Source organism: Jaculus jaculus, chromosome 14 (genome assembly GCF_020740685.1).
Source record: "Jaculus jaculus isolate mJacJac1 chromosome 14, mJacJac1.mat.Y.cur, whole genome shotgun sequence".
Lineage (NCBI taxonomy): Eukaryota > Metazoa > Chordata > Mammalia > Rodentia > Dipodidae > Jaculus > Jaculus jaculus.
In genome coordinates this window covers 81,789,914-81,803,373 of record NC_059115.1, presented here as the reverse complement: position 1 = coordinate 81,803,373, position 13,460 = coordinate 81,789,914, and the positions used below count along the sequence as shown (strand labels likewise).

Below are 13,460 nucleotides of genomic sequence, written 5' to 3'. Positions count from 1 at the left end.
GAGAAAGAGGCAGAGAGAGAGCGCGCACAAGTGCATCGGGGTCTCCAGTGACTACAAATGAACTCCAGATGCATGTGCCATCTTGTGCATCTGGACTTACATGGGTCCTGGAGAATCAAACCTGGGTCCTTTAGCTTTTCTGGTGAGCACCTTAACCACTGAACCATCTCTCCAGCGTGTTTCCATATTTTGGTGCAAGAAAAGATGCTATAAACACTTGTGTGTAAATTTTCACATCAACATAACTATGTGGCTCCTTTGGGAAAGCACAAAGGAGTATGATCATTTTACATTAGGAGTATGTTTACTTTTGAAAGGAAGTTGCTAACTTATATTCCAAAGTAGTGATGCTTTTTTTTTTTTTTTTTTTTTTTTTGCTCTCATTGGCAATAGATGAGTGTTTCTATGCTCTATATTATAGATGGCATTGGTATTGTCAGTGTTCACCATACAGGTGATTGTAGTAGCTGTGAATGGTATCTCAGTGTCCTAATTGCATATCCCTCTGACATAAGATGTGGACTACATTTTAATATGTGTACTTGCCATCCTTAAATCTTCTGGGAGGAGATGTCTGCTAAGGTCTTTGCTCTATATTAATATGTTTGTTTATTTCCTTATTTTGGGGTTTTATAGTTCTTCAAATGTTTGGATTAGGCTTTTGTAGATTTCTACTCCTATTATGTCCTGTCTTCTCATTGTCACTTGTAGAGCCCAACATTTTAATTTTAGTGAGATCCTGCTTATTTATTTCATGGCTCATGTTCTACTATTTTATCTAAGAAGCCTTTCTAAACCAAGCTAGGCTTTTCTTCTTTACCCTAACCTAGGATATTTATGGTTTCGTGTGTTACATGTAGATTTGTAACTTTTGTGATATCTGGTGTCTAGACTTGGTTTTTGCCTATTAATGTCCTATTGTTGCAACATCTTTTGTGGAAAAAATTAAAAAAACAACTCTGTTTCTCTGCACTGGCTGTGTCGTCTTGCCAGCGCTCACTTGACTCCTTAGTGTGTCTCATGGCTTGTCTGTTCTGCATTGTCTTGAGGCCTGTGGCTTTAAGTTCTGAAGGTGTATCCACTCTCCCGCTTTGCTCTTCTGTACTGGCTTGCTTATTTTTGCATTTCCTATACAGTTTCAAATCAGTTTGTCGATAGCCACAAAGTACATTGCTGGAATTGTTCTGATATTGTACTGAGTCTCTCCACTAACTTGGGAAGAACTGTACTTTGACAATATTGATTCTTCCTATCCATTTACATGGTTAACCTTTTATTTATTTAGTTCTACTTGGATTTCTTTGTTCAAAGTGATACAGTTTTTTATATATTTTTATTTATGTGTGAGAGAGAGAGAGTATGGGCATGCCAGGTCCTCCTGCCACTGCAGACAAATTCCAGACATATGTACCAATTTGTGCCTCTGTCTTTATATGGCTGCTAAGAAACTTAATCTGGAACATGCTTCACAAACAAGTACCTTTAACCACTGAGCAGTCTCTCCAGCCCAGAGTGATTTAGTTTTCTAGTATAACTCTTGTATATGTTCTATTAGGTTTTTATGTATTTCATTTGAAGAGTGTTACTATAAATGGCTTTTTATTTCAAATTCTACTTCTTAACTGATAGTATATAGGAAAGCAGTTGGCTTTTCTATATTAATCTTATTTGTTATAACCTTGCTATAATCACTTGTCAGCATTAATATCATAAAAGATTAAAAAGGAAAGAGGAATAACCTTGTTGGTATAACCAGGAAAACATATGGACTCTCTATATAATATTAAATGTTGTAATAAGATTTTAGTCTGGTTATATAGAAAACTAAATAAAAGAAGACTCAGGAAAAAGTGAGGAGGAGAGGGAAAGAATATGATAAATTATTAACCTTACAGCTTTTGTTTAAAGGTTCAGAAGTTTAATTAAAATAATACTATATGTCTTTTGCTACAGGTGAAATCTTTAACCCTGTTTGTCACCCATTATCCACCAGTTTGTGAACTAGAAAACAGGTACTCTCAACAAGCCAGGAATTACCACATGGGATTCTTGGTCAGTACGGATGAAAGCCAGCAGGATCCAGGTAGGAAATGCCCCTGCAGGTGGCACAGGTTGAATGTCACTGTTTTCCTTTGGTTGAAAACTCAAAGTTTGTAGGAAGATGAGTCTTTTGCTTATTAATAAAGAAAGCTGTAAATGCCAGTTATGTTAATAATCTGTGTCCCAATTCATTGGCTGTAAGCACCAGGCACATGGGGCATAAATGCACCTGTGTGCTACGTGCAGTCCTCCCCCAGTGCTACCTGCGGTCCTCCCCCAGTGCTACCTGCAGTCCTCCTCCAGTGCTACCTTCAGTCCTCCTCCAGTGCTACCTGCAGTCCTCCCCCTGTGCTACCTGCAGTCCTCCTCCAGTGCTACCTGCAGTCCTCCCCCAGTGCTACCTGCAGTCCTCCCCCAGTGCTACCTGCGGTCCTCCCCCCGTGCTACCTGCGGTCCTCCCCCAGTGCTACCCGCGGTCCTCCCCCAGTGCTATGTGCGGTCCTCCTCCAGTGCTACCTGTGGTCCTCCTCCAGTGCTACCTGCGGTCCTCCCCCAGTGCTACCTGCAGTCCTCCCCCAGTGCTACCCGCGGTCCTCCCCCCGTGCTACCTGCGGTCCTCCCCCAGTGCTACCCGCGGTCCTCCCCCAGTGCTACGTGCGGTCCTCCTCCAGTGCTACCTGCGGTCCTCCCCCAGTGCTACCCGCGGTCCTCCCCCAGTGCTACCCGCGGTCCTCCCCCAGTGCTACCTGCGGTCCTCCCCCAGTGCTACCCGCGGTCCTCCCCCAGTGCTATGTGCGGTCCTCCTCCAGTGCTACCTGTGGTCCTCCTCCAGTGCTACCTGCGGTCCTCCCCCAGTGCTACCCGCGGTCCTCCCCCAGTGCTACCCGCGGTCCTCCCCCCGTGCTACCTGCGGTCCTCCCCCAGTGCTACCCGCGGTCCTCCCCCAGTGCTACGTGCGGTCCTCCCCCAGTGCTACCTGCGGTCCTCCCCCAGTGCTACCCGCGGTCCTCCCCCAGTGCTACCCACGGTCCTCCCCCAGTGCTACCCGCGGTCCTCCCCCAGTGCTACCTGCGGTCCTCCCCCAGTGCTACCTGCGGTCCTCCCCCAGTGCTACCTGCGGTCCTCCCCCAGTGCTACCTGCAGTCCTCCTTCAGTGCTACCTGCAGACCTCCCCCAGTGCTACCTGCAGTCCTCCCCCAGTGCTACCTGAAGTCCTCCCCCAGTGCTACCTGAAGTCCTCCCCCAGTGCTACGTGCGGTCCTCCCCCAGTGCTACCTGAAGTCCTCCCCCAGTGCTACGTGCGGTCCTCCCCCAGTGCTACCTGCAGTCCTCCTTCAGTGCTACCTGTAGACCTCCCCCAGTGCTACCTGCGGTCCTCCCCCAGTGCTACCTGAAGTCCTCCCCCAGTGCTACGTGCAGTCCTTCCCCAGTGCTACCTGCGGTCCTCCCCCAGTGCTACCCGCGGTCCTCCCCCAGTCTGCGGTCCTCCCCCAGTGCTACCTGTGGTCCTCCTCCAGTGCTACCTGCAGTCCTCCTCCAGTGCTACCTGCGGTCCTCCCCCAGTGCTACCTGCGGTCCTCCCCCAGTGCTACGTTCAGTCCTCCTCCAGTGCCACTTGCAGTCCTCCCCCAGTCTTACTTATCTCAGTCACTGACAGCCTGGTTTCCAGATTGGCAGAGATGGCAAGGAGGTGCTTTGGTTTCTGTTAGTTCTGTGCATTCTTGCAGGATTTTTATTATTCCAGGAAAGGAGAGGTGCTTGGAAGTTAAGTGTGGATTATTTTGCGTCATCTTTTAAATAATGTCCAGTATTTCTTTCAAAATATCATTCAACACTAATTATTTAGCTAGAAGCCATATCTTATTAGTAGACATATGTTCTGTCTTACCACAAGAAAATGAATCCCAGAAAGGTAATTGTTTACCCATGCCAGCCACTGTCAAGAGCGTCAGCTGACTCTGGTGCCTGTGTTTTCTGTGTGCAGGCCCTGTCTTCTGCTCTGCTAACGCTGTTAAGGAGAATCTCCAGTGTTTTCTCTAGTCTTTCCGGTTTTTGCTACGATCACAGAAATGACACATTTTATGAAAAAGAGTGTCATTAGCCAGTAAAAATAATTCAAGTTCCATAAGTAATGTAGTAGAATTTAGTACATCCTATCCTGGTCAGTAACAGTTTTTGTAAGCTCCCAGTTTGGAGTGGTTCACACAGTTAGTGTGCTGTAATGGAAAAATCCACCATCCAAGACACTCCAGAGTCTAAATTTAATTCTGGAAGAGTACTGAAGATGGACATGAAAAAGAAATCAGGCAGATGGCCCAAATCAAAGAAAGTACTGGGCTAAGATGAGTTTCATGTGAAGCAGTTTCTGCCTCTCACCACCCTGCAGCCTTGAAAAACACATCATCAGTTCTCCCATAGAAGTTTTGCATCTTGCTAAGCTGCTTCCAGTGAGCGAGCAGGCTTCAGGCTGGAGCCCATGGAGTTCAGCAGCAGGGACGGGGCAGTGCTCTGAGTAAGCACTTAGCGCTCGAGCTGCCGCCAACCCAGAGCAGAACCCCTCCCCTGAAGCGCTCGAGCTGCCGCTAACCCAGAGCAGAACCCCTCCCCTGAAGCGCTCGAGCTGCCGCCAACCCAGAGCAGAACCCCTCCCCTGAAGCGCTCGAGCTGCCGCCAACCCAGAGCAGAACCCCTCCCCTGAAGCGCTCGAGCTGCCGCCAACCCAGAGCAGAACCCCTCCCCTGAAGCGCTCGAGCTGGGCTAACCCAGAGCAGAACCCCTCCCCTGAAGCGCTCGAGCTGCCGCTAACCCAGAGCAGAACCCCTCCCCTGAAGCGCTCGAGCTGCCGCCAACCCAGAGCAGAACCCCTCCCCTGAAGTGCTCCCCTGTGTTCAGTGACGGCTCCTCCTCCCACCAAGCGGTGCCTTCACACCTTCCCTGCCCCTTCCCGTCACGTTCCTTGGCCTTCAGCCTGCCCTTCTCCTGCGCTCCTGTGATGGTCTCTCGCAGTGGTTCTGTTTGGCCACACGCTTTTATTTTCACTGCTGCTGTGATGGAAGGGTCCACTCTCCTGGAGGACTGTCCTGAGATGACACAGCCCAGGAAGCAGCCCTTTCGGATCTCACATACAGAATTGACATGTCCAAAGAGCAGATAGCATTTCCTGAGAGTCTGTCTTCATTTTAGTGTATTTTTGACACTGGGGATTGAACTCAGGTCCTTGTTCATGTTAAGCATACACTGTGCCACTGAGCTACACCTCTGTTTCCTCCTGGGGCTCTCAGGTATGTTACAGTATTTCATGATCATTCCAAGCTCATTTTCAAAATTGAATCCCATCCCCATCCCTACGAGCATGGCAGAAATTGACCCTGGGTGAAGATTAATCAGGGTCCACTCATAGAGCTGGATATGAGGACACTGTTCCCAGAGTTAACATGGACAGGGAGTTAGTTAGTTGCTAGCAACATGAGAACTTGTTTCAGAAGTGGAATGGATTTTGGATGGGCCACTGCTAATATCAGTGAAGTGAGGTAAAATTTTTGAGTACTGTGAATAAAGCTGTCTCCATTGTACCTTTATACTTGATTTATAATTCAGCTAAGAGTAGACATTTCAGTTTAAAAATCATTTTCACTCTGGACTTTGAAGCATTATCAGCTCACTTCCAACGTGCTTCTGTCTGTGTCCACACTTCTTCTGTTCCCTAACCTCACTCTTCCTGGAAGTCAGACATCATCAGTAAAATGCACTAACTACTTTTGGGGGGGCTTCCGGAAATTCTCTGCCTCTGTTTCCAAAGTTGTGGTAGATGACATCACAGACCACTAGTCAGGAAACCACTAGTCAGGAAAAGTATAATATCTTAGGCCAATCTGAGTGTGGTGGTGCACACCTCTAATCTAGGATTTTGGAGGTAGGGGCTAAGGATCAGCAGTTGATCATTCCCAGCTGCATAGGTGTTTCAGGCCAGCCTGACTACATGAGACTATCTCAAACAAAACAAAAACAAAAAGAAACTTAGACAAGCCATATAATTTTGTCCATCTCCACAATTCTATGAATTGTTCCTAAAATAGACTTCAGAAATTATTTGATCGTTACACATTTATTTTAACAGCTTTTTAGAGAAGTTTGACTTTAAAATGAACTTTGACATATTTTCTTATAATAAGGAGAAGCATGAATTACTATATTCACTGGCTGTAAGCAGTAAGCAATTTAAAAAATACCGGTTAAGAAAGGCTCATACAAGCTAAGTCCTCACTCTAAGGCTGTGAAAAGATGAGTTGTTTTCACTCATCTCCTCCACATTGCTCCTTCTCACTCTGTATTTCCATTCTATACATACACATGTATACACACATGCAAAACAACTGCAAGAGATCCCCAGGTAACAGCAAGAAAGGAAGAGCATGACATTCTGCACCTGGGAAGAGTAGAAGCTACTGGAATTAATTCTGAAGTGGAGACCAGCATTGGGTGACAGACTCAGCCAATACTTGTGCTGAGTTATATTAAGATGTTCAGGGTTCCGAGCAGTGTAACACGCTATGTAATGTAGCTGTAGTTAAACGTGACGCAAAGATGTGGACCTGTAGTCTCAGCTCTTCAAGAGGCTGAGGCAGAAGAATTCTTTGAGTTAGGAGTTCAAGATGACCCTGGGTAACATAGTGAAACCCTGTCTTTAAAAAAAAGTGGAGCCAGGTGTGCAGTAAGCAGTTTTCATCCCAACACTTGGGAAGCAGAGAGGAGAATTGCTATATGCTCAAGGCCTGCCTGGGATGCGTAGAGTGAGTTTCAGGCCAGCCTGGGTTAGAGTGAGACCCTACTGCAGGAAAGAAAAAAGTGGAAACACTAACAAAACCATCCTCATAGCTGTATCTTTTACATGGGTAGCATATACATATCTACATCTCTCTCATATATATATATAGAGAGAGAGGGGGGGAGGGAGAGAGAGAGGGGGGAGAGAGGTGGGGGAGGAATGTCAACCCTTGGAGAAAAAAAACATAGAAAAATCAGTTTTTAAAAGATTTGTTATTTACTTAAGAGAATGAGAAGGCGAGAGAGAGAATGGGCGCATGCACCAGGGCTTCCTGCCGCTGAAAACGAACTGCAGGTGCAGGTGCCACTTTGAGTGTCTCTACATGGGTGCCGACGAATCAAACCTAGGCTGTCAGACTTTGCAAGCAAGCGTTTTAACCACCAGGCCATCTCCGCAGCTCCTGCAAGTGAGTTTTTCAGTAAGGAATCTGGGTGGCATTTACTCAGCTCTCAGAAAATGCTGGCTGGCAGGATGGGAAGACAGATAGACAAGCAGATGAATGAGTCCTATTTAAGGAAGACCAGAATGGAGGCTAAATTATACCGAAAAGCCTGGAGATAGGACAACTTTTTGACTTATGATGAGAAGTTTGCATTTTTTTTTTTTTTTTATGGTCTGCTGCTGTTACCTCCTTCCTCCTCTTGTGAGCATAGAAGAGCATCAGAAAGCCAGTTTGTAGACACACTGGCTTCTCCGTGCATGTGCCTTCCCTCATCTGTTTTGCCCACTCCTCTCCTGTTCTCTGTGTTCTATTTGGAGGGGCGCATTCGTGGTGCTTTGTAACGGGGTGTCTTAGTCTGCACATCCCCGAGCACGTCGCCTTCTCTTCACCTCCTGCCTCTAGCAGCCACCCTGGCAAAGCTGTTGCTTGTCTGTTGTTTAGTTCTTGGAAGAGGGAAAGGAAAATTCCATTGTCCCTTTTAGTGTTGTGTTCAGTCTCTTGGCTTTTCTCATGCTTAGCTGATAAAAGAATGAAAGCATACACCTTTGACAACTGAAATAATGTGCGAGAAAAAGCGCTTAGTAAACTTAATGTGTGCTAGGGCCCCAGAAATCTTTACAAGGGTGGTCCGCCTGGGCTAGATGCAGCATGACAGTGAGATGTTTTTCTTTTTGCTTTTATGTTTGTTTGTGTGTTTGTTTGCTTTTTCGAGATAGGGTCTCACTCTGGCCCAGGCTGATCTGGCATTCACTATGTCATCTCACGGTGGCCTCGAACTCATGGTGATCCTGTTACCTCTGCTTCCCGAGCTCTGGGGTTAAAGACGTGCACCATAATCCTGAGGTACTTTGGGTCTATGAAAGATTAAGGCCTATGTAGTTTTATCTTTGTTTCATAGGGTTTCTTAATTCTCTGCAGGCTTTGAACTCAAATGTCTGTGTGCATGTGACAGAGCTTTGAGGCTCAGATAATCCTTTAGGATTGCCGCAACTAGGGGTTAGAGATCAAGGCCTTTATACCCTTCATTATTTATTTTATTAACTTGGAATAATTTACAAACAATGTGCAACAAATAGATTTCCATGTAGCAGCTTAACATAGAAAATGCTCAGCATTTATGTCATTATGCCAGGAGTCCCGGAGCAGCTTAGCTGAGCACTTCTCTCCACATTAAGGCTCGGCGAGGAAGTCTGCTCGCAGCTCTCTCAGGCTGTAGGCAAGCCTGGGAATGCCATGCGTGCCTTCGGCCTCACTGTGGCAAGACTCATGGTTTCATGTGGGCCTCTACCGATCAGCCCACGTCATGGTAGACCATGGTAGCTGGCTTTCCTCAGAGCAAGTAAGAAAGCACATGCCCAAGACAGAGGCGCGCCTAGTCTCTCGAGTGACGTGTTACCACTCTTGCCATGTTTTCCCATTATAAGTGAGCCAGTGGGTCCAGTCCACACTCCAAGGAAGAAATGACAGAAGGACGGGGACACTAAGAGACGGGTCTGCTGGCCATCCTAGAAGCTGCCTGCCCACCCCACTAGCAACAGGACACCGCAAGAAAGGGGTGGGTGTGTCCCGGAGAGAGGCAGCCCTCTTTAGCTGCAGGGACTGCCCAAGGGCCCACAGCTGAGGGCGCAGGCCTCCAGCCTCCTCACTGCTGGGAGAGTGTACCCTCCAGTCCCAGGTAGCATTTGGTGGGACCAAGCAGCACCCACTTCAGTGTGAACCACTTCAAGATGACCAGAATGTCTGGAATTCTTGGCCTTTATACTGGACTGTGCAACATGCCATACTTCCTCGTATGTGGGAAAAGCAAATCCTATTATGCCATGTGTCAGAGCCATTCTCTTCTTGATACAGAAGTTACATTTGAATTGTGCAAGGAATCATTGTTAAAACAAAACACTTAAGTGAGCAAGACCTAAATGCAAAAGCATCCCACAGTGTTCACTCTTTTTTCTAGGTATGTAAAGTTGTTTAAAGGAGCTAGCTAGCAGGAGGGTTTGCCTCTCAGAGTGAGTTTTAACAGAAAATATAAGAACTTTGTCTTCTTTAGTCCTCAGCTTGGCTTCTCCCTGCTTTTTCTCTGTTTCCCAGGGGCAGGAGAACAAGTGCCTGACTCTGTCACGTTTCTCTATCAAATAACCAGAGGAGTTGCTGCCCGGAGTTACGGGCTCAATGTGGCAAAGCTCGCAGAAGTTCCTGTGGAAATCTTAAAGAAAGCAGCTCACAAGTCAAAGGAGCTGGAAGGATTGGTAAATTTGAAAAGGTCAGAAGGTTTGTGCTACGTTTTCCCCAAGGTGCCCAAGTAAGAGAACTGTCATGTACATGAACATCAGATTGAAGCACTTTGTCAAATATTCGGAAACATTTAATTACAATCCAGAGAAAGAGCTGTCAGCGAAGCTCAGGAAGGGTTCAGCCCATGTTACCACTTTCAGTCCGTCCGTTGTTCAGTCAGGTTTTTATTGAGTTGCAAAATTGGGTCTTCAGTCATTTTCTGCAGAATTAAGTTAATTTTGTATGTGCCAATATTAACTACTGAAAGCATTCAATTATTGTTAAAGGTAAAACAAGAAATTTTAATATCTAGACCTTTGTTTATTCCTATAGCACTTAGAAATACACTGCTTATATTCAGAAATTAAGAATTTTGTCAGGATTCAAGTGAAAGTTATAGTATTGTAAAAGTTACATCACAGTATGCATATGCCACTTTTGTAAATACTGATTGATTAATCTGAGAGAGAGATGGATGGTGGGGGGAGTAGAAAATGGATGCACCAGGACCTCTAGCCTCTGCAAACAAACTGCAGATGCATGCACTTCTTTGTGCATATGGCTTTAAATGGGAACTAAGGAATCGAGCCTAGGTACCTTAATCACTAGGCCATCTCTCTAGCCCTACATATGCCACTTACTTTGGAATTGTGCGTGGCAATTTTTTCATGTTAACCTGACTACCCTCCACCTTCTCTTTACACCCTTTTTACATTTATGTGAATATTTTTGACCTTTTACCCTTAATGAGTATGTACTCAGCACATAAATCTTAATATGCACCTGAAATATAATAACAAAATGCATTACCAGGAAATGCCCTATTAATAAATAGTAAGGTATGTCCTTTTATTTATCAAGCATAAAACTATTAAACAGCACAATCTCCCAAACTCTTCTTATCAACCCTAGTTGATAACCTGGTTGGCCATAATTGAGCCACATTGTTGATAAAATAGAAAATTGTGGCTGACTGCCAGTGAGTGATCCCTATGTTACATTCAAAGAATACTATTAAATGCTGGAAATTATTACCAAGTTTCAACATTAAAATATTGCTATCTATAATGTTTGTAAACAATAAACAGTTGCTATCATTCAGTTTCTCTTTGTATATATTTCCTTCTACTGTGGTTCTGCCTGGCACACCCCACCTTGGAATAGTGGGCAGTGGCTGACCATGTGTCAGGAACTGGAATAGCTTCACTGTTGTACTCTCTTCAGATCATTTCTGAGTGTCACAACAGAGGTCAAGATAGTAGTATTGGTTCCAGCCTATTTCTATAATAAGATAAATTAGTACAAAAATTTCCAGACAGCTTATCTGTGAGAGCTTAAAAATAAACCTATCCCTTAGCTTCCTCCAAAGTCCAAAGACAAGTGTAAATCTTCCTTTGTTGTTGTTGTTATTTTCTCTGAAGAAACTCTGCTGCAAAGGATACATATACAAGCTGACAACAATGTAATGATAACAAATAAGTTATGTAAGTATATTATAATGTTCAATAAAATAATACTAATGGCTCTTCTCTATAGTATATAAAACAGGTGTGTCCATCCTGAAGCCCATGGGCTACATGCATTCTGGGATAGCTGTGAGCATGGACCAAAACAGTTGTAGATCACAGGATCATGTCACAATGTCAGTAGGTTAGATATCCAGCTATATGGCAAAAGCAAAAAAATAAAAAAGTTTGCAGATTACTTAGGAATATTAATTCTTCCAACTAGCATGTGATAGTTAAAATTTTACAGTTAGCAGGAGAATTAATGTAAGAAATTACATTAAGATGGAATCAGATTATCAGGACACTAGACTTATTTTACTTTCCACTAAAAGTGTTTATTATCCCAGTTCTCTTGGCCAGCTCAGAAATAACAAGCCAACTCTGGGGCATTGGGTATAGATATGCTACAGTGGTTAGGCATTTTTGACTGTCCACTGTGTGCAGAAACAAGTGTGGTGGTCACTTGCAGCAGTTGGCACTCTGCCAGTTACTGTGCTTGCCACATCGTCCACATTGACTCACCAATCCTGCTGACAGCCTTGGGTAAAGGCGCTGTCATCACTCCCATGCCGCAGCTGGAGAAACGGGGCTGCGCAGCTCACACGGCTCCCTAGACGCGGGCGGCAACAGACTCATACTTAGCTCTAGAAGCGAAATATTTAACCGGGCTGCTGTTCTGCTGGAAAAATCTAGATCTGTGGTCTGTGGCGTTGTACTGTTGATCAGTCAGCTTTATTTTATTAAATCGGTTTCACTCCGCGTCTTGGACTCCCTGCACAGGAGTGTTCTGTCTTGGGATGCAGGCAGGGATGTGCACAGCCAGCCTCTGGCAGAGGAAGCAGGAAGTCACATCTCCCTCTCCACAGCAGGAAGGCAGCTGTGGTCATCAGTAGCCCATGACCCTGGAAGAGTGATGCCAACACAGCTTCCTCACCACGGGGTGTGCTCGCTCTTCGTGTGGCATAAACTTTCTGTAGCTCCCAGGAGATACCTGTCCCCAACAGATTCATTTACAAAATAAGTAATACTTTCTCTTTGTTGCTTAGGAAAAGGCTAACGTATTTTGCGAAGTTATGGACGGCACACGCTGCGAGCGATCTGCAAGAGTGGACAGATGAGTTTGAAATGGAGGAAATACAGACTTCTCTTTCGGATTAAAATGAAAACTACATTTTTTAGACAGAAAATGGGGGGGGGGAGGATTACCAACATGTAAAATAACTTTCTAGTAACAGCCTATCTTTGTGTGATATGTGAGCAAAAATAATTATGACTGCAGTTTCTTCCTTTGGGAAACCGTGTTCTTCCTCAGAGTGTTTTTTGGGTTTGTGTCTTCCTACTTGGAAAATACAAACCTTTTTGAATTCTAAGAGTTCTACTATGCAGTTAGAAAAATTTCCTGGTGTAAGATTCATGTAAAAATCAGAATCTACTCAATAAAACCTAACATGGTAGAACACTATGCATGTCCAGTTGGAGGGAAATACTCAATGTTTAATTCACATTTTTACTTGTTTCAGTTCAGACAATTAGCAGCAGGGTAGACCTAACAGGAATCTACTTTCTGTTTGAACTAAAGTAATTTTGTAATGCCACTATTTTATTCACCATGGGCAGGGAAATTTTTTATAAGAAATAGAATCATTACATTTTTAGAAAGTAGAGTGCAGGAGGAATAATGTCATATGAAATTTGAAGAATCAAGTGCTGTCATTGTTTTAAGCCATTTAAAATTTGTTAGAATGAAATCATCGTGTCATTCATGCAGATAATAAATGTGCAGTGAATACTTGCTCTCAATTTTACAGTATGGCTTGTTGAATTTTGGAGTTTTAAAATTCATGTATTTATTTTCAAACGTGGAATCAAGGGTGCTGCCCCAGGCAAGGGGCAGAGTCAGTCTCGGTTATCCCCACTGCCGTTAGCCGACAGAGCACAGGGTGCCTCCTCGGCGCTGAGATTTGAAGCCCTGGCTTCCTGCAAGCTTAGGGTGACACAGATCCAACTGTGTCCCTGGGTTTTTACAGCATTCACAATCTGGCCTCTCATATCCATGCGTTCCTTGTGTTTCTAAATATGTCACTTTGCATAAAGGCTCTTCATTTCCCACTCAGTTATTATTTCTGCTCAGCTAACTGTCTCTTCCATATTTGATGGGCAGACTTGTAATTCCTTCCTTTAGATTACTAATTATAGTCACCCCAACAGTGACCCCAGATTCAGCAGTCAACAGTGTCCCTAGGCTGGCGAAGAGCATGGTTTGTTGTTCTTTTTGAGTCACTCACCCTTTCACCCTATCCACAACCTTGTAGAGTAAGGAGACAATGTACTTTAAGTGATTGTATCACCTTTCAAGAAATATGAGTGAAATTCT

At 44.7% G+C, this 13,460-nt stretch overlaps 1 protein-coding gene across 1 annotated transcript in view; it reads left to right on the top strand.

Moving 5' to 3' along the window:
• The window catches only part of Msh3 (mutS homolog 3), a 184,198-nt gene extending 171,307 nt beyond the window's left edge, over window positions 1–12,891 (top strand). The window contains exons 22-24 of the mRNA XM_045134112.1: window positions 1,954–2,083; window positions 9,396–9,567; window positions 12,133–12,891. Coding sequence (XP_044990047.1) covers window positions 1,954–2,083; window positions 9,396–9,567; window positions 12,133–12,244 — 414 coding nt within the window. The 3' untranslated portion in view covers window positions 12,245–12,891. The remainder of the gene's footprint in view (window positions 1–1,953; window positions 2,084–9,395; window positions 9,568–12,132) is intronic.
• The last annotated feature ends 569 nt before the right edge of the window (window positions 12,892–13,460 follow it).